The sequence below is a fragment of the Nicotiana tabacum genome, chromosome 24, assembly GCF_000715075.1.
Source record: "Nicotiana tabacum cultivar K326 chromosome 24, ASM71507v2, whole genome shotgun sequence".
Taxonomy (NCBI): domain Eukaryota; kingdom Viridiplantae; phylum Streptophyta; class Magnoliopsida; order Solanales; family Solanaceae; genus Nicotiana; species Nicotiana tabacum.
The window spans coordinates 21,305,430-21,326,076 of NC_134103.1; the positions used below are offsets into that span (position 1 = coordinate 21,305,430).

The following is a 20,647-nucleotide window of genomic DNA, read 5'->3' on the forward strand; positions in this document are numbered from 1 at the left end:
TGTAAATGATGGAAAATTAGAGTCAAGGGCTAAAAAGTGCATTTTCCTTGGGTATGCATCTATGGTGAAAGGATACCGACTATGGTATCCTGATCCCACGACACCCATGCCATGCAAGTGGAAGTTAGATAGAGTGCTATAATAGGAAACATAACCAGCTCATTTTACTTTTTTCTTTTCTTATTCCTTTCTATTTTCATCACATTGCTTGTGAATCGTGTCATTTTTTTTTTTTTAGTTTTATTTTTAATGAGTTTCTATAAATACGATTATGAATTTAATTTATATATCTACTTATAATGTAAAAACAATTGCGCAATAGAAAATTATCTGTTTATTTTTCAGGCCGAGTTACTAATTTTACTAATTATCGGTAGTTAGGTGATATTACAGTGTAAAACAAGACTTTATATATACGCCATTGTATAGAAATTAGATCACCAACCTTTATTACACCATAGTTTTTAGGCATAAGTGTAATTTTTGTACGCGACTAATGCAGAAAAGTTCTTACAATATTATGTTGTAACTGCGTGACATAAGAGGGAGTGACTTCATGGTCAATGAAGTGATCATTTGAGAATTATGAGATTTCAGACTCAAATCTCATTTCTTTCTATTTGTCCAAATCTTGATGAACATAATTAATTACTTGATACATGTTTCTATTATAACATGTTAGAATACATTACTAATGTAATTTCTTTTTACACCATTAGTGTTTATAAGTTAAAACCTTTAGGCGTTACTCTCTTTAGCATTTAATTTTCTCACACTAAAATATAATACTGTTGATCAGTTCTTCCACACAAACACCCACCCACCAAAGTACTCTTTGATATGAATCAAAATTTAACCCCAAAAAAAAAGCACCAAAATAACAATGTATGATCTTTAAGGGCAAGATTGGTCAAATTTTTAAAGAAAATTGACAATGAAGCATGAATTACAATAACTAAAAATGCAATAAAACATATGTGATGTGAATAAGGCAAGAGATACGATCTTAGTGTCACCAACAAAAAAAATTGTGGTATTAATTGATTGAAGTGTAGCATAAAAAATCTGAGTCTCAATTTCGTAAAATAAAATATGAAGTTAAAAGCAGCTAAGCGTAAATGCAGTGAACTTCAGACATTTGTGTTTGAAGTTAGGCTTGGCTAGTTTTCAGCGTTAGACTTTTGGTTGAATGTTTTCATACGGCGGACATATGAAGTTGGGGATTGGAAGCCTAACTTCATACCCAAACTAATAGTTCCAACTTCAAACTACTATGTCTAAATTTGAAACTTCAAACTTAAAATTTTTAACTTAGTCTCACGAGTTTGCAGTTGATTCTAAGGCGACTTAACTTTAAAAACTTTATAAATTTCAACTCTTCTTTAAATAGGGGTTTTAAAAAGTGCTATTTTTGCACTTATATAAGAAGCTTAAAATTGTTAAAAATTTAAAAACATACTATTAAGGGGTCGTTTGGTAGGAAGTATAAGAATAATGTTGAATAAGGTGTATTAGTAATGCTGAAATTATTAATGCTGGCCTTAGTTATGCCGAGATTATTTTTTATCCACTATTTGGTTTAGTGTATTAAAGGGATTACATAATTTCTAAAAAAAATATTTGTTTATAAAAATACCCTCCACATTCTTAACTTTGTACACTATTTTTATTGCAGCTGTTTTATTACCCTACAAAATACTGATTATTTGCACAAGAAAAGCGAATTGTCAGCCGTTATGGATCAGGATTCTTACATAGAAGTCAATAATAGAAAATAAAAAGAAAATTGATTTTCTAAATAATAGTACTATAAGATAATTTTAATTAATGTTATCTTTAACCGTTTCGATTTAACATTTTCTTATGAGTTATTATGTATTGAAGAAGAATACATCTTCACCATATTTCATTAATGTTATCTGTTATGGATAGTATTTGGAATAGATTTTGAGGGATTTGAGGGGCAATTATGTCTTTAATCATATTTATGTAAGTTTTAAAAATATTTGCATTGTTAATATTATAGTTTGCTATGTATTAATTATATATAGCATAATACCAAATATGATATAGCTAGTATATGTATTAATTATACAAAGATTTAATGCACAAAACTAATTCTTGCATTATTTTTTCTAATACCTCGTGCCAAATGAACCCCAATTTTTCACCATACCTCCCAAGTCCAATTCGGAAAGAAAGAAAAAAAGTTACATACAAGTAAAAGAAATGTTATAAAATAAAGACAGTAAAGTAAAAACAAGTATAGAGAGAAACTAATATATTATTCAAACTTCAAATTTATGTACATAATGAACTGAATTCTCCTCTATTTATAGAAGAAAGGAAGTTGTTGTGTAAGCTGCTACTGCAAGTTGCTGTGTAAGCTAATACTACAAGCTGCTGTGTAAGCTGCTTGTAAGTTGTTGTGTAAGCTGCTTGTAAGCTACTACTCTAAGCTGTTGTGCCAGATATAGATAATCTTCTACCATGGGTAATATTTATCCATAACGGAGCACCGAAAGGATAAGCTTCTCCAGGAGGCTTATTTCCAATGGAGTACTAAATAGATAAACATATTTACGGCGGGGTCTCATATGGATAAGCTTCTTCAGGAAGCTTATTTACAACAGAGTACTAAATGAACATCCATAATATAATATATTTATAACACTTCCCCTTGGATATTCATTAAAAGATAATGTACCTCATTAAAACCTTATAAGGAAAACCCTGTGGAAAAAACATTAGTAAGGAAAAAAGAGTACATCGCGTATTTTACTCCCCCTAATAAAAACCTTGTTTCAAATATTTAAGTCTCCGCATTCCAATCTTGTATACCATCTTCTCAAAAGTTGAAGTTGGTAAAGATTTAGTGAATAAATCTGCCAGATTACCACTTGAACGGATTTGTTGCACATCAATGCCACCATTTTTCTGAAGATCGTGTCTGTAGAATAATTTTGGTAAAATGTGTTTCGTTCTATCTCCTTTTATAAATCCTCCCTTCAATTGGGCTATGCATGCAGCATTGTCTTCGTATAAAATTATGGGTCTTTTCTCACATTTCAAACCATATTTTTCTCGAATAAAATGAATTATTGATCTCAACCATACGCATTCCCTACTTGCTTCATGAATAGCTATTATTTCAGCATGATTTGAAGAAGTAGCAATAATAGATTGCTTTGTGGAGCGTCATGATATGATAGTACCTCCACATGTAAAAACGTACTCGGTTTGAGATCTAGCTTTATGGGGATCAGATAAATAACCTGCACCTGTATAACCAACAAGATCTACACTATCTTTGTTAGCATACAACAAACCCATATCAAGAGTTCCCTTTAAATATCGCAATATATGCTTAATCCCGTTCCAATGTCTCCGTGTATGAGAAGAACTATATCTTGCTAGTAAATTAACAGAAAATGTTATGTCAGGCCTTGTAGCATTAGCAAGATACATTAGTGCACCAATTGCACTGAGATAGGGTACTTCGGGACCAAGGAGCTACTCATCCTCTTCTGGAGGTCGGAATAAATCTTTATTCACTTCAAGTGATCGAACAACCATTGGTGTACTCAATGGGTGCGCTTTGTCTATGTAAAAGCGTTTTAAGACCCTTTCTGTATAGGCAGAATGATGGATAAAGATCATGTCTGCTAAATGTTCAATTTGCAGACCAAGACAAAGTTTTGTCTTTCCAAGATCTTTCATCTTAAATTCTTTCTTAAGATATTCAATTGCTTTTTGGAGCTCTTCTGAAGTTCCAACAAGATGCCATCAACATAAACAGCAAGTATAACAAATTCTGAAGCCATTTTCTTTATAAAAATATATGGACAAATAACATCATTTATGTAACCCTCTTTCAGCAAATATTCACTGAGGCGATTATACCACATGCGCCCAGATTGCTTTAAACCGTACAAAGATCTTTGTAATCTGATTGAGTACATTTACCGAGATTTTGAATATGCTTCAGGCATTTTAAATCCTTCAGGGATTTTCATATAAATTTCATTATCAAGTGACCCGTACAGATAAGTTGTAACCACATCCATTAGATGTATTTCAAGCCTTTCACGTAAGGCTAAACTGATGAGATATCGAAATATTATGGCATTTATAATTGGTGAATATGTTTCTTCATAATCGACTCCAGGTCGTTGTGAGAATCCTTGTGCAACAAGGCGAGCCTTGTATCTTTCAACTTTATTTTTATCATTCATTTTTCGCACAAAAACCCATTTATGACCAACTGGCTTTATACCAGCTGGTGTTTGGACTACTTGTCCAAAGACCTCTCTTTTAGCAAGTGACTTCAATTTCGATTGAATTGACTCTTGCCATTTTGGCCAATCAGATCTTTGTCGACATTCTTCGACAGATCAAGGTTCAAGATTCTCACTATCTTGCATAATGTTAAGTGCAACATTATATGCAAAAATTTTATCCACCACTATTTCAGATCGATTTAAATTAATCCCATCACCAGTAGAACTTATTAAAAGTTCCTCACTCACTTGAGTCTCGGGTTCATTGATTTCTTCAGGAATCTAAGAACTAATCATATCTTGGGTCTTTTCAGGAGATCCCTTCATAATATCATTTTGATCATTTGTCGATTTTCTTTTTCTAGGACTTCAAACCTTAGAACCCAAAGGTCTACCACGCTTCAGGCGTGCTTTAGGTTCACTAGCTCTCATGCTAGTAGATGGTCCTGCTAGGACATCAATTCGGATAGGCACATTCTCTGCAGGGATATGCGACTTAGTTATCCTTTTCAAATCAATAAATGCATATGGCATTTGATTTGCTATATTCTGTAAATGGATGATCTTCTGGACCTCCTGATTACATATAGGGGTACGTGGATCAAAGTGAGATAATGATAAAACTTTTCACACAATTTCTCTTTTGATTTCCTTTTTCTCTCCCCCTAATTATGGGAAATTTATTTCATAAAATCGACAATCTGCAAATCGAGTAGTAAATAAATCTCCCGTCAATGGTTCAAGATAGCGAATAATAGAGGGTGATTCAAACCTAATATATATTCATAACCTTCTTTGGAGGCCCATCTTACTGCGCTGTGGTGGTGCTACTGGCACATATACAACACATCCAAAAATTCGTAGATGGGCAATATTTGGTTCATGACCAAAAATTAATTGTGAAGGAGAATATTTATTATAATGTATTGGTCTGAGACGGATAAGTGATGTTGCGTGCAAGATAGCATGGCCCCAAACAGTAGTGGGCAATTTTGTTTTCATAAGTAGTGGTCTTGCTATCAATTACAGTCGTTTAATAAATGACTTTGCAAGGCCATTTTGAGTATGAACATAAGCTACAGGATATTCAACTTTTATTCCAACTGATAGGCAGTAAATATCAAAAGCTTGAGATGAGAATTCTCCAGCATTATCAAGGCGAATAGCCTTTATAGGATAATCTAGGAATTGTGCCCTTAATCGAATTATTTGGGCTAATAACTTTGCAAACGCCAGGTTGCGAGATGATAGTAGGCACACATGAGACCATCTTGAAGATGCATCTATTAGGACCATAAAATATCTAAACAGCCCACTTGGTGGGTGAATAGGTCCACATATATCCCCATGTATACGTTCTAAAAAGGCAGGGGACTCAACGCCAACCTTCATTGGTGATGGTCTAGTGATCATTTTGCCTTGATAACAAGCATTACAAGAAAAATCATCATTTGTAAGCATCTTCAGGTTCTTTAATGGAAGCCCACTCGAATTTTCAGTAATTCGTTTCATCATTATTGATCCAGGATGGCCCAAACGGCCATGCCAAAGCACAAAAGTATTTGAATCAGTAAACTTCTGGTTTACGATGGAGTGTGCTTCAACTGTACTAATCTTTGAATAGTATAAGCCAGAAGATAAAGTTGGTAACTTTTCTACAATGCATTTCTGGCCAGAAATATTCATTGTAATACAAAGATATTCCACGTTCATTTCATCTATTGTCTCAACATGATACCCATTTCGGCGGATATCTATAAAACTCAACAAGTTTCATCAGGACTTTGAGGAGAACAATGCATTGTCGATAATAAGTTTTGTTCCCTTAGACAGAAATACAGTAGCTCTTTCGGAGCCTTCAATCAAACTTATATTATTAGAAATTGTTGAAACATTTACTTTTTTCTTATGTAAATAAGAAAAGTATTTTTTATCTTTGAATATGGCATGAGTTGTTCCACTATCAATTACACAAATATCTTCATGATTGGTCTTTGATCCAAACATAATTTGAGGATTATCCATATTCTTCAGAATGACATAAACAAAATAAATATGATAGTAAACATTATTTTCAAAGAATAACTTTTATTTATGTACAACAATTACATAACCATACTATCTACTGCAAACAACAAAAATTAAAATATTTATATTTCTACAGATTCACTACCGATCACATGACTTGTTTCTCCTTCTGGGAGTGCAAAGTAATTAGCTACATCCAAATGCATGAAGTCTAAATTATCTTCAGAAATAAAATTTGCTTCAGCATTTTTCTCTGTCTTCTTCAGGGAGGCTTGATATAGCTCAACCAGGTGCTTTGGTGTAGACATGTACGTGACTAGGGCCCTTTTCCTCCACATCTATAGCATGCATTTTTTGGCTTTGCTGCTTGCATCACTTCATGCTTTTGTTCCTTCCTTTTCGATTGCTGGTGGTGAAGAGGGTTCTTTGGTGCATTGTTATTACCACGATTAGAGTTTCCTCCCCGACCACGGCCATGACCATGACTGGGGCCACGTCCTCTTCCACACTTAGCTTGGTGAAAGTTCGTCTCATTCACTTTAGGGAATGGACAAGAACCAGTAGGTCCGCTTTCATGGTTTTTCATTAATAGCTCATTATGTTGCTCGGCTACAAGAAGATGTGAGATAAGTTCAGAATACTTTTTGAATCCCATCTCTCGATATTGCTGTTGCAGGAGCATATTCGGGGCATGAAAAGTGGTGAAAGTTTTCTCTAACATATCATGATCAGTAATATTATCACCATCACCACATAGTTTCAATTGGAAAATAATTCTGAACATAGCAGAATTATACTCACTGATAAATTTAAAATCTTGTAGCCTTAGATGAGTCCAATCATAGCGTGCATGTGGAAGAATGACCATCTTCAGGTGGTCATATCTATCTTTCAAATTATTCCACAATATGACTGGATCTTTAGCAGTAAGATATTCCATTTTCAGGCCTCATCAAGGTGATGGCGTAATAATATCATTGCTTTGGAACAGTCTTGGTTTGATGTCTGATTTTTATCTTTGATGGTGTCTGCCAGACCCATCGCATCAAGATGAATTTCGGCATCAAGCACCCAAGACATGTAGCTTTTGCCCGATATATCCAGGGCTACAAACTCAAGTTTAGAAAGATTTGAGATTATTTAGAAAAAGAAAGTTCGTACCTCTGATACTTTCAAAGTATTTTCTCGAGATGGCAGAGTCTCGTGCTGATAACGTGTTATAAAATAAAGAGAGTAAAGTAAAGACAAGTATAGAGAGAAACTGATATATTATTCAAACTTCAAACTTATGTACATAATGAATTGAATTCTCCTCTATTTATAGAAGAAAGGAAGCTGCTGTGTAAGCTGCTACTACAAGCTGCTGTGTAAGCTACTACTGCAAGCTGCTATGTAAGCTGCTTGTAAGCTGTTGTGTTAACTGCTTGTAAGCTGCTACTCTAAGCTGTTGTGCCAGATATAGATAATCTTCTACCATGGATAATATTTATCCATAACGGAGTACCGAAAAGATAAGCTTTTTCATAAAACTTATTTTTAATTGAGTATTAAATAGATAAACATATTTACGGCATAATCTCATATGGATAAGCTTCTTTAGGAAGCTCAACATCCATTATATAATATATTTATAACAAGAAAGAGAATTTAAAAAAAAAAAAAAGTATACAAACAAAAATCTGCACTTATTAATTCGCACAGCTCTATCAAAGGTTTAATTACTGTGCACGCCAACTACGATTCCCAGCTCCATTCCCCATCTCCTTCGCCGGCGATCTCTTCCTTCAGCAAAATCTCTGTGTAAGTTCTTTTTTTTGTCTTTTTCTTATGCTCTCTCCCTCCTTTTACTTCATCCTCTTTAAGAAGTGAAAAAAACCCTAACCCCTTTTCGCAGCAAGTTAAAAAAATAAGAACTTTGTTGTGGGTTTTACAATGCCTTTGTGAATTATGTCTGTTCACACTACATACATGTGTGTTGCGATATTGGAATTAAGTTTAGTCATAAGGTCCAGTTATTGCCCGTAGTTTTTTTTAGTTTTTTTAGAGATCTGTATGTCCTTAGAGAATGTAGAGAAAACCCCATTAGTGTTGAAGTAATTTGTGAATGGGATGGATATTGAGGATTCATAAGGCGGACTCCAACTAATTTAGGGTTGAGGAGTTATTGTTGTTTTTATTAGTAGAATAATTTTACCGAGTGTGAATGGAATGGATATTGAGGATTCATAAGGCCAACTTTAACTAGTTTAGGATTGATGAGTTATTATTGTTTTTAGGATGATGGCAGTGTTCGAGCACACTAACTTGACCACACCTCGACTATTCCTCTGGGTACCTGCTGCCTCCCATCAACATAGGTACTGGGTAACTCTGCATACCAATTCTTAGGTAGATGGGAGGAAATCACCTAGTGTTTTTTGTTCCACTAGGACTTGAGCCAGAGGCCACATGGTTCTCCTCCAACTTTAATGATCACTAGGACACAACCTTATATGCCAAGGACTTATTGTTATTCTTTTGTATAACAAGGAAAAAAGAGAAAGGGACGAAAAAGATATAGAACTTTTGTCATCAGATTCTGCTTCTCAACACTGGGATGTTAGGTTTAGTTAACGGGGTTCAATTTCAAGAATTTCATGAATGCTTGAATATGTTGACTGCCTATTATACGGTCTTATGAAACCTCAAGTTTTCATCAGTGTAGGTGGTCATTTCCCATTTACTCTCTGGAAGTTGTGAAACTTTTATTCAGCTGATGGAATTGTTGATTGTTTGCGATGCTTAATTTTAGTCTGATTTTGTTGAAGTCGTGCTTGAAGTCCTTGACTAGGTGTAGAATGTAGATGGTTAGTGCTTATTATAATCTTAGTAGAATACATAGACAACAATGCTATCAAAGGCGAAAAGCGCAAAAAAGCTCTAAGCTCCTTTGGGGCTTTAACCGCAAAGCGCAAATAAAGCATGAGCTTTAATGAAAAAAGGCACAACTGGAGAAAAAGTAAAAATATGCATATTTAGTCTAAGAACAATAATTATAAGCATGAATAACAAATATATGAACAAAGAAACTGAAAAAAAAAAGATTACGATAAAGTGAAATATCAATTATTTAGTGTCGCCTTTTCAGGATTACGCTCATTGGCAAGTAAAAGTATGACTTAGAGCCTTAATGCGACACTGAAGCGCCCACAAAGCGAGGCGAAACGCTCAACATGTTTTGAGCCTCGCTTCAGGGCTTAAGCGCGCCTTTGACAACACTGATAGACAAACATCTAAACTTGCTAAAAAAATTCATTTAGGCACCTCAACTAAACGTGTGACATGATGAACACCTGAGTTGGTACAAAATGTGCCAATTGAACACAACAAGCTGACATAGCACAACGCGTCATCCTCACTTGAATTTAAGCGCGTGAATTGACTAATTTCTACTGACATGACGAAGATAACACCCAACATCATCATCTCTCTCACACCACCGTCTTCCTGTCTCAAGTGGCCATTTTTGGCCATGCTCATACACTGCTTCTTCTCCATTTTTGGCCTTGTTCCCTAATGTAGCAGCTCATTATCTTTTTCCACCAACCAGACAACACCTACATAGATCAACCGATTCACCCATCGCCACAGCTATACAGTAGAGACTCCTTCACACGCTAGAATCACACGACTCCATTCTCATAAAGAACTCTGGTGAGGTGTTGAGTGTGTACCTCAGGATTCGGCTTGTATGTATGTTTGTTGTGGGGGGGGGGGGGTTGGAGTTCGAGGGATATAAGGATCCTTGGCAATGTAGTGGTGGCTGTTTGGAGGATGAGGAAAGTGACTAAGGAGGTGCTGATGGTGTTTGGGCGGTAGTTGAATGACTGAAGGTGATGCTGCATGTATGGTTATGGTGGTTTGTGGTGAATTTTTTGGAGCTTGGCAGTGTATGTTTGTGTGTAGGAAATGAGGCTTGAAGGTGAGGTTTAATGGTTTATCTGCTGAGACTGGTCTGATTCGTTCATGGAGGAGAGGTAATTTGCTCTTGGTGGCTGCCATGGTTATGGAGTTATTATAGATGGTATCTGTGTAATTAATGATGAGGGCCTGTATGAGTGTTTGGTAGAGATGGTTATCCTTAGAGTTCTATATTTTAAATGGTCTGAAAAGGCCAGCTAGGATAGTTTTTTTTTTGGGGGAGGGGGGTGTCATCATCTCATTTGCTCAATTGTCATGTGTCATCATCTCATTTTCTCAATTGCCACGTCTTCCACGTTTTTGGGTTTCACACTCTTGGTGATGGTTGATGCTGTGTTTAGTAGGAACATTTTGCACGTGCATCAGATGCTCAATAGATTACATACTTAGTCGAGGTGTCTAAATAAGAAATTTTGGCAAGTTTTTATTTTTCGGGACCGGTAAGTAAGAATTTCATTGATGAAGCAACAAAGCACCAGGATGGTGCTTTTGTGGAAAGATAGTGTGGCAACCCCCTATACAAAAAGAAAGAAAGAAGAGTTCTCAGCTGCGCAGATCACTGATACGAGTTAATAAAATCTTTTGGTCCCTTATCATGCGAATTTCTTGACTTTCCAACAGACACTCTCTGGGATAGTGTTCCACCATCTTTTTTTCTATAAGGTAATGAATTTCATTGAAGGCATCAGAAGATGCAAATTCACATTGTTCCACAATATTAATCCTGGCAAGTTCAGATGGCCATCTATGTGTTATGCCTACTATCTTTCTCCTTCTGTCCATCAGTGTGTGCGTTGAGTATTTTGCAGAAATCGAGGCGTCCTCTAGAATTTTAGTTATAACCCTAGGGATTGCGTCGATGATCAATTTCCCTTGCCATCTGAAAAGGATTTTTTTATCTGTGCCATTTCAAAGAGATTTTTACATGTGATATTTATATGAACAAATGAGGGTTTTATGTTGATCTCATGAATCTTGGTCTCTGTTTTTGCTCTTATTTTATTCAGCTTTACTTCTCACATATTGCTTTAGTACTTCAATGCATTTGGTGGATATTGGCTATAATAGACAATGGGTAATCACTTGTCACCAATGATGACTCACCATTCTGAGTTTTCAAGAACGCTGAGGATGGTGTTGTTATATTGCTTTTTAAATGTGTTGGTGTCGGAGCTTTTAAAGTTTCGTGCTGGTTTTACGTCCGTGTCCAGTGCTTTGTCGGGATTTTGATTCACAAATATATCTGTACTGTTTTCATCCCAGCTCAATGGATGTGGGGGGCCGTGGATTAACAACACCATCCTTAGCCGATTCTGCCCCTGCAGCAGCGGCCATCGTAGAGGGGCACATGTCACTAGAGCTCGGTGAAGGAGTGCCACTGTGTGAAGCACCATGGCCAGAGGAAGGAGGAACGATTGTTCCCATATGCTTAGGAGCCTTATCATGCGCAGCTTGAAATAAACCGGGCCCCTTAGGATCAATTCTAATGGAATTGGGGAAAGTTGCTGGGCCCATGTGAGGAGGCCCAGGCCTATACTTGCTGAAAACTTGCCCGGCCCTATGATAAGTAGAAGAGGATCGTCCCATTCTGCCTTTTCAGCCCCATCACTGACCCATTCACGTCTTCTCCTCCTGTTAAAATTTTGTCTTCCTCCCCCAATTTCAAACCTCCCGTCTCTTCTCGATCTAACGTCTGATTCCGGCTTAATCCAGTGATCCGGTGAGCCCTCCCCTCCCCTCAGAGACTGATTTCCCCTCCCCTCCCTTCTATTTGACCTTCCCTTTTCTTTCGTTGCTATCACAAGCATAAAGATGCTAGCTCCCTTACTCTTGACTAGCCTCTTTGAGGTATATCTTCTTGTTATTGGCTAGCTCCAAGATCCCATAATAACATCTTGTAATGGAGCTAGCATCTTTATTTTTGTAATCACTGCATCTGCTTGATGCCTTTCAATGAAGCAACTTAATTTATAAAAAAAGAAGAAGATTAGTTGTGATACACCTTCTAGGCTGATCCTTCAAGTGAAAATAGAGGAGGATCATTTGAAGGTGAGGTTAAATTGCTTGTATTGTGCCTAATAATTTCTTCAATCACTTGTAAAGTTTCATCATGTAAGGAGTATTTTTTTTTATATTCTCAAAGGGTTGGTATTTGTAGTTTTGCCATAGTACTCTTTTGCAGTTGTTTACATATTAGAGAATTTTTGCTTTCTATGTTAAAGTGGCTGGCATAGCTTAATGCAGTTTCTTCATTTTAACTACTCTTACATCTTTAGCTACTAATTGCAAAATTGAGTCTGTAAAGACAACTTGACTAAGTGTTCCAAATGCTGCCTCTCTGCTTGTACATATCTAATTTCCTTGTTGACTAAAAATGCAGGACTTAAATTCTGCTAGCTGTAACCATGTCGTCTTCGTATCTACCTGCAACCTCAGATTCACTAGCCCAGGCTTCTGAGGCTAAAACGCCATCTGAGGCTATCTCCATTCTCTACCGCATCCTTGAGAATCCTTCATCATCTTCCGAGGCCCTAAGGATCAAAGAGCAGGCAATTTTCAATCTGTGTGACCTCCTAAGTCAGGAGAATAGGGCTGAGGATCTCAAAAACCTTCTCAGCCAGTTGCGTCCCTTCTTCTCTTTAATACCCAAGGCAAAAACAGCCAAAATTGTTAATAAAGGAATTGTTGACGCAATGGCTAAAATACCGGGTACATCTGATCTTCAGATTACTTTTTGCAAAGAGATAGTTCAGTGGACCCATTCAGAGAAACGAACTTTCCTTCGTCAGCGAATTGAGTCAAAACTTGCAGCTCTTCTGATGGAAAACAAAGAGTATTCTGAAGCATTGACACTCCTTTCAGGACTGATCAAGGAGGTGAGAAGATTGGATGACAAGCTGCTTCTTCTGGAGATTGACTTGACGGAGAGCAAGCTCCACTATTCTTTGAGAAATCTTCCCAAAGCCAAGGCTGCACTTACAGCTGCTCGAACAGCAGCCAATGCTATTTATGTTCCTCCAGATCAGCAAGGTGACATTGATTTGCAGAGTGGGATACTTCATGCAGAAGAGAGAGATTATAAAACTGCCTACAGCTATTTCTATGAGGCATTTGAGGCATTTAATGCCCTTGCTACTAATGATTCCAAGGACGCTTCATCAAAAAAAGATCCGAAGGCCAAGGCAAAGTACATAGCCAAGGCCATATACAGCCTCAAGTATATGTTGCTATGCAAAATCATGGTCAACCAGGCTGATGATGTTGCGGGAATAATATCTTCACGTGGACTGAATTATCAGGGGCCAGAACTTGATGCTATGAAAGCTGTTGCCGATGCTCACTCCAAGCGATCTTTGCAGCTCTTTGAGATTGCTCTTCAGAACTTTAAGGCTCAGCTTGATGAAGATCCTATCGTCCATAGGCACCTCTCTTCGCTCTACGACACTTTAATGGAGCAGAATCTTTGCAGGTTGATTGAGCCTTTCTCAAGGGTCGAGATTGCTCATATTGCTGAGTTGATTGAATTGCCAGCTGACCATGTCGAGAAGAAGTTATCTCAAATGATATTAGATAAGAAGTTCGCTGGGACTCTGGACCAGGGTGCTGGATGCCTTGTAATTTTTGAGGACCCTAAGCAAGATGCAATTTACCCGGCTTCATTGGAAACCGTTTCGAATATGGGGAAGGTTGTTGACAGTCTCTTTGTAAGATCTACAAAGATAATGGCTTGAGTTTCAAATCCTTCATCTTAAGACTTGTATTTCTTGAGCTGCAGGCAGTATCTGTTTTCAGCGGCTGCTTATGCTTCCTTTCCCAATGCATTCTGAACTTAGTTTAAACCTTACATTGCTGGAGTGACAGATGAGCTAACTCAACTTAATTCCTTTAGATTTTTTATGACTTTATCAGTGCCATGAGATGTTTGGACCATCTAATTGCAAGCTTTATTTATTATGATGATTGATTCTTTGTTTTTTTATCTATCTGTTACAGTACCTGATACTGGGCCCGTTTTTATTAATTGGTTTAAATCCTTGGGGTATTATTACTTTTAGCTCGTGCCTATATGTTATATACAAAAATTATATAAATTTTATATATTTTTTGGGCTATTATTTTTACCGCGGTTGTACAGTAGTGTCATTTTCTCTAGATCTCGATCCTTGCAATATTAGGAGTCTTGTGTGAGTATTTGATGAACTCTATCTGGTCAAAGGATGAAAGATCAAACTCCAGGAACCAATGGGAAAAAGAAAGTCTCTCTGAAATGATATACTCTAGAAAAATAAAAGATAAAGCAATTCTTTTAATTTAAGAATATCAGGAAAAATATTGATGTTTTCACTGTGAACCTTTTCTATATGAGATGAATATGGAGTATCCACCTACCTATGATAAGCATGTACTAAATCAATAAATGAATGAACATATGGTTGTATATAAACTGTTATCACTTAATTATGATAAATTATGAAGTATTAAATTACCTATAGTAAATGAATTATGGGTAAATTATTATGATTTGAGGTATACATTGAGTATAATTAAGTATTTTTACTTATTTTATTTTCTCCATTTCAAATTCACCGACTGAAACCTATAAATCTAAACAGAGGGCTATTTTAATCTCCTTTTCTTTTTTAGTCCTTTCTTTCTTTTTCTCTGCTATTTAATCTTATTGTAATAAGTTGTTCTTTCTTTTTCTTTCTTTTGTCCCCTTGCGTCACAATCATTTGAAGCTCCTTTCATTTTCTTTGGTAAACCCTTTTGTGCCCATTCCTTTATCTTCATTCATACATATTCACAACAATCGAGATTCGAGAGTTTTGTTCATTTGTGAAAAATTGATAAGGAGTTTGACCGTTTTGTGAAATTTTTCCATATTTATAACAAATCTAGCAGTTTAAACAAGAAAACGAAAAAATACTCCAAAAGTAGAAAGTTATATTTTTTTCTTTTCAAACGGTTAATATAATTTATATTTTGGGGGCATCTAGTGGCTATCTTCTTCTTGTTATATTTTGTATCCTCTATCAGTCTATGAGATTGGATTGTCAAGTGTGATCCATTTCTTGTCATGGATTTATCGCCCAAACAAGATAAGTAAACAAATAGAAAAGTCTATTTGTTAGATTAAAATTTGGTTTAACTTATGTATATTAGCAATATATTTTATTTTACATTATCAGTATATTTTAACATATCGTAAACTTATCCTCGACCTCATAGATGTCCTTCCAAAACTCTAACATATGATGTATGATATGCCGAGTTTATTACTGACTTTACCATGATCGATTAAGTGAAATGATTTTTTAAAATCTGACAGCGTTTTAAAAAAAAATTACACATAAAATTAAAACTCTTTACAATCAAAATTATAATTTTGCCCTTATCAAAAGGTGCAAATGATAATTCTCACGTGCGTTTACTTAACGCCTGAAATTAACATATCTGTTACGCGGCGCCTTCCTGAAGTTCCTTGGAAGGGCGACGTAAGGCTAAGCAACCGATGTCAGTACGGTTGTTGTCCGCCAACTGAGGTCCCCTCCGTACGCTAGACTAGATTGTCAGTGCCGTACGGGAAAACCAATGTCATGAGCAATTGAAAGAGAGCAAAAAAGAGAATTGAGAATGAAAGAAAGCTTGATTGCATTGAATGAAAGCTATTACAGAAAAACAAAACGGTGTCGAGGAGGGAGGGGGGGGGAGGGAGAGATACCAGTACAGAGAATTGTTTGCTTGCTTGAAAGTTTTGATTGCTTGGTCCCCCTTAATAATGCTTAAAAAAATAAACCAAAGTTACATGACTAGATCTATGAAAGCTGGAAAATCACACTTAAAGAAAATGCAGCAAAACTACTCTATATTTACAATGAAAAGGACTTAGTCTTCTACAAAGCAGCAACAAGTCCGTTGGCAGCAACTTTGTCTTTAGCATCAGGGTCTGCGCGCGCGGCATTGTCTACGCGCGCGGCGCTGTTGGCATCTGCCTGTGGCTGGGCGCTGACGATGGCTATCGGTGGGGCGATAGAGGCACATGCGCGCTTGTCACTTGGAGCTGCCGAGACCACGGGGCCGACCGTGGCGACGGGCGTTGGGAGGCTGGCCAGGACGCCACGGGGCGCGTCCAAGGGGTCATGGGGCATGGTTAGAAAGCCGCCCATGACATTCTCCCCCACCTGAGTTGGCGACGTCCTCGGCGCCTTCCTTGCAAGGTAATCATCAATCAGGCTCTTGTAGGCTTTGAGGTTTGTTCCCCTCTCCCAAGTATTCTCCTCTGCATCACATCCCTGCCATTTCACCAAGAACTCCTGGTGATCTTTTCTTGAGGCGTGAATCACTCGATCATCAAGAATAGCTTCAGCACGCCTTTTCCCGGTTGAATTGGGGCCTCGAATACTTGGTATTGTGAGTTGGCTTCATGAAGGATCCTCCATATCTTCCCGAAAAGGTTTCAGGAGACTGACATGGAAAACAGGATGGATTTTCCACCAAGCTGGGGTATCCACCCGGTATGCAACTTTCCCAATGCGCCTTTCAATGGACAAGGGTCCAATATATTTTTGCAATAGGCGAGGGTCATGGACCCCTACAAACAAGTACCGCTTTGGGATTTTGACCATCACTTTGTCTCCCACCTGGTATTCAACAAAGCGGCGATTCTGATCAGCATGCCTCTTCATCCGCTTTTGGGCTTTGAGAATATAGCTCCGCACTATCTCCAAATTTTGCTTCCATTCTTTTGAGAAGCTAGCAGCTCGAGGAGATTTTGATATGTTTGGTGTGTTCACTGTGTGTGGGAGTAGCGGTTGCTGTCCGGTAACAATTTCAAAAGCGCTTTTGTTGGTACTTGAGCTCTTTTGTGAATTGAAACACAGTTGAGCAGCATCCAGAAGCTTCACCCAATTCTTCTGCGATCCGGTCACAAAGTGCCGGAGATATTCCTCTAGCATGCCATTGAATCGCACCGTCTGGCCATCAGATTGCAGATGAAAACTTGAGCTATGACTCAATTTTGACCCGAGGTACTTAAAGAGTTGGGTCCAAAAATTGCTAGTGAAGCGTGAGTCGCGATCACTAACAATGTCTTTAGGTAAGCCCCAATATTTGACGACATGAGAAAAAAATAGTCGAGCTGTATCTTCTGCTGATATATATTGTGGGGCTGCTATAAAGGTAGCATACTTGGAAAATCGATCCACCACGACCAAGATAGTTGTGAGATCTCCGACCTTGGGCAATCCGGTGATGAAGTCCAGGGAAACGCTTTCCCAGGGTCTTTTGGGACAGCTAGTGGTTCCAAGAGCCCTGCCTGCGTAAAGCGGTCTGACTTATCTACTTGGCATACTAGACAAGTCTTCACATACTGAGTGACGTCATCGACCATTTGAGGCCAATAATATGCACGGCGAAGTAATGCCATGGTGCGTTCCTCGCCGGGATGACCGGCCCACAAAGTATCGTGGCATTCTGCAAGAAGAGCCCGTCGCAGATCTCCTCCTTTAGGAACATAAAGTCGGTTCCCTTTCACCTTCAGGAAACCATCTTCGGTGTAGAACTGGCGAGTCTTGCCCTGTCCTACCAAATCAACCAAATACTATGCAGCAGGATCCTTGATGAGTAGATCCTGTATCTGGTCTTTTATGGTGGTGGTTATTTCGCTTCCCTTTAGGGCGGCGAGTACACACATCGATGCTAGATCAGCTCTCCGACTGAGTGCATCAGCAACATGATTGGTCTTTCCACTTCGGTACTCCAGGTTGAAGTGAAATTTCGGTAGGAGTTCCTGCCACCTAGCCTGTCGACCGTTCAGCTTTGGCTGGGTCATGAAATGGCTAACGGATGTGTTGTTTGTCTTGACCACGAATGGGGCTCCCAGTAGATAATGCCTCCAAAGGCGTAAGCAATGAACGACAGCCAGTAATTCTTTCTCATGGGCGGCATAGCGCCGCTCTGCATCCTTCAGTTTCCGGCTCTCGTACGCTACGGGATGCCCTTCTTGTAGCAATAGTCCACCAAGTGCATAGTCGGAGGCATCCATTTGTACTTCGAATGGCTTGGCCAAGTCAGGGAGGGCCAAGACTGGGCTACTAGACATAGCCATCTTCAATGCGTCGAAGGCCTCTACCCGCTTGAGGCCCCAATCCCACGGGGTGGCCTTCTTGAGAAGTTCTATCAGCGGCACTGTAATGAGGGAGTAAGTTTTCACAAAACGCCGATAGAAGTTGCATAGACCAAGGAACGGCCTCAAGGCATGTATATCCTTAGGAGGCGGCCATTCTGTAATGGCCTGAATCTTTTGCTGGTCCATCTTGATCCTCCCTTCCTTGATGACATGTCCGAGGAAGTCAATTTGTTTCTGAGCAAAGGAGCACTTGGATAGCTTCGCATATAATTCGTGCTCCCGCAATCGGGCTAGGACCTTCCGCAAATGCTCCAGGTGTTCTTCCAGTGTCTGGCTATATACCACAATGTCATCCAAATAAACCACGACGAATTCATCAATGTATTCTCGGAAGACTTGGTTCATCAAGGTGCAAAATGTGGTTGGCGCGTTAGTCAAGCCAAAGGGCATAACCAGGAAGTCGTACGACCCATATCTTGTCACACAGGTCGTCTTGTGCTCATCACCATCTGCAATCCGAACTTGCCAATAACCTGTCCTCAGGTCTATTTTGGTGAATACCGTCGCACCACCCAGTCTATCAAACAAGTCTGCCATTAGCGGAATAGGATACTTGTTTTTCACGGTGATTTTGTTTAGAGCCCGGTAATCCACACAGAGTCGTAAACTACCATCATGTTTCTTTTGGAATAGCACAGGGGACCCGTATGGGGAATTGGAGGGCACGATGATCCCTGTGTCTAGCATTTTCGTCAATTATCTCCGAAGCTCGGAGAGTTCGGGTTGTGACATTCTGTACGGTGCCCAGGCAGGTGGCTTCGCACCCGGCACCAACTCAATCTCATGGTCCACAGTTCGCCTAGGCGGAAGGCGCTTTGGCATATCTTGTGGCATGATGTCTTCAAATTCCAGAAGTAACTCCTTCACGGTGCAGGAATGGGACCCGAGGAACGTTCTATATCTTCCATGCAGAGGGTAGCTAGGAACGTGGGTTCATGTCTTTTTACCCCCTTCTTCAACTGCAAGGCCGAGATGTTCTCGGCTGCCATCTTCATGGGAATGCACGGAATAATGCAGGGCTTGGCCCCATTTGCTCCCATCATCAGTAGCATGTCTGCATACGGTGCGGGCATGGTATTGGTCTGTCTCAGGAATTCCAACCCCACTATTAACTCAAAGTCATATATGATCACTACGCGCAGGTTGAACTTTCCTTCATAAGGGCCAAGCTTCACTGGTACTTCTTTGTCTATTCCACCCACCGGTTGAGGTGGTGAATTGATAGCCTTCACACGACCTTTTCCCTTTCCTACAACTAGTCCAAGACGCTCCACCCGAGTCGAGGCTAAGTAGTTGTGGGTGGCACCCGTATCTATCATTGCCCGAATGGGCTTGCCATTTACCTTCATGTCAACGAACATTAAGGTCCTCTCTTGATGAGGAGGAGTCCTCAAATTCGCCTTCTTATTTCCTTTCCTGGCAATTGGACAGGGTTCCTTCTTCTTGCGGATACCGGCACTGGTTCCCGCTAAGGGCTCAGAAATGGAGCCAACAATTGCATTGAATGCACCTACTGACTCGGTCTGGTCCGCATCATCGGCATCGTCGTTCGTCCCATCCTCAAAAGCTTGATGGGCGTTCATCTGTGTATGTGGGCATTCATTATTCCAATGTGGTCCGCCGCAATGACGACATCCTGAGGGGGGCTTCCTCCCCCGATCATTGTTTTTAGATGTAGCACTAGTACTGCCGGAAGAGGGAGCCTTGGATTTGGGTGCACTCCGGTCTCCTCCACTTCTGCTAGGGCCACCAGTGTTTGGTTGGCCCCCTTTGTATCCTCCTCGGACAGGCTATTGAGGCCTATCCTTCCGGGCTTCCACTTGGTAATCCCCAAGACACTCTGCTGCTTGGATTGCCTTAGGCAACGTGTCTACCCTTTGTCTCTGCAACTCTATCCGGGCATAAGGTTTCAACCCTTCCAGAAAGGTGAAGAGTTTGTCTTTGTCCCCCATGTCACGGATGTTTAGCATGAGCGCGGAGAATTCCCGCACGTAATCTCGCACTGATTTGGTCTGGCGGAGCTCCCGCAACTTTCTCCTGGCATTGTACTCAACATTTTCGGGGAAGAACTATAGGCGGATGGCTGCCTTCAGTTCCGCCCATGTCTCGAGGGCATCTTCACCAGCCTTGATGGCTTCGTACTTCACCCGCCACCAGAGTTTGGCATCACCCTAAAGATACATGGCAGCAG

The 20,647-nt window shown here is 39.2% G+C and overlaps 1 protein-coding gene across 1 annotated transcript; it reads left to right on the top strand.

Moving 5' to 3' along the window:
- The first annotated feature begins 7,972 nt into the window (after positions 1 to 7,972).
- Positions 7,973 to 14,253, top strand: LOC107786727 (26S proteasome non-ATPase regulatory subunit 11 homolog). The gene is made up of 2 exons (XM_016608243.2): positions 7,973 to 8,108; positions 12,649 to 14,253. Exon 2 carries the CDS (start codon positions 12,674 to 12,676, stop codon positions 13,997 to 13,999), a length of 1,326 nt encoding a protein of 441 aa, XP_016463729.1. The 5' UTR covers positions 7,973 to 8,108; positions 12,649 to 12,673; the 3' UTR covers positions 14,000 to 14,253.
- The last annotated feature ends 6,394 nt before the right edge of the window (positions 14,254 to 20,647 follow it).

Excerpts from the sequence above, each read along its gene's own strand:
- LOC107786727 (XM_016608243.2), top strand. The coding sequence starts at position 12,674 with ATGTCGTCTTCGTATCTACCTGCAACCTCAGATTCACTAGCCCAGGCT.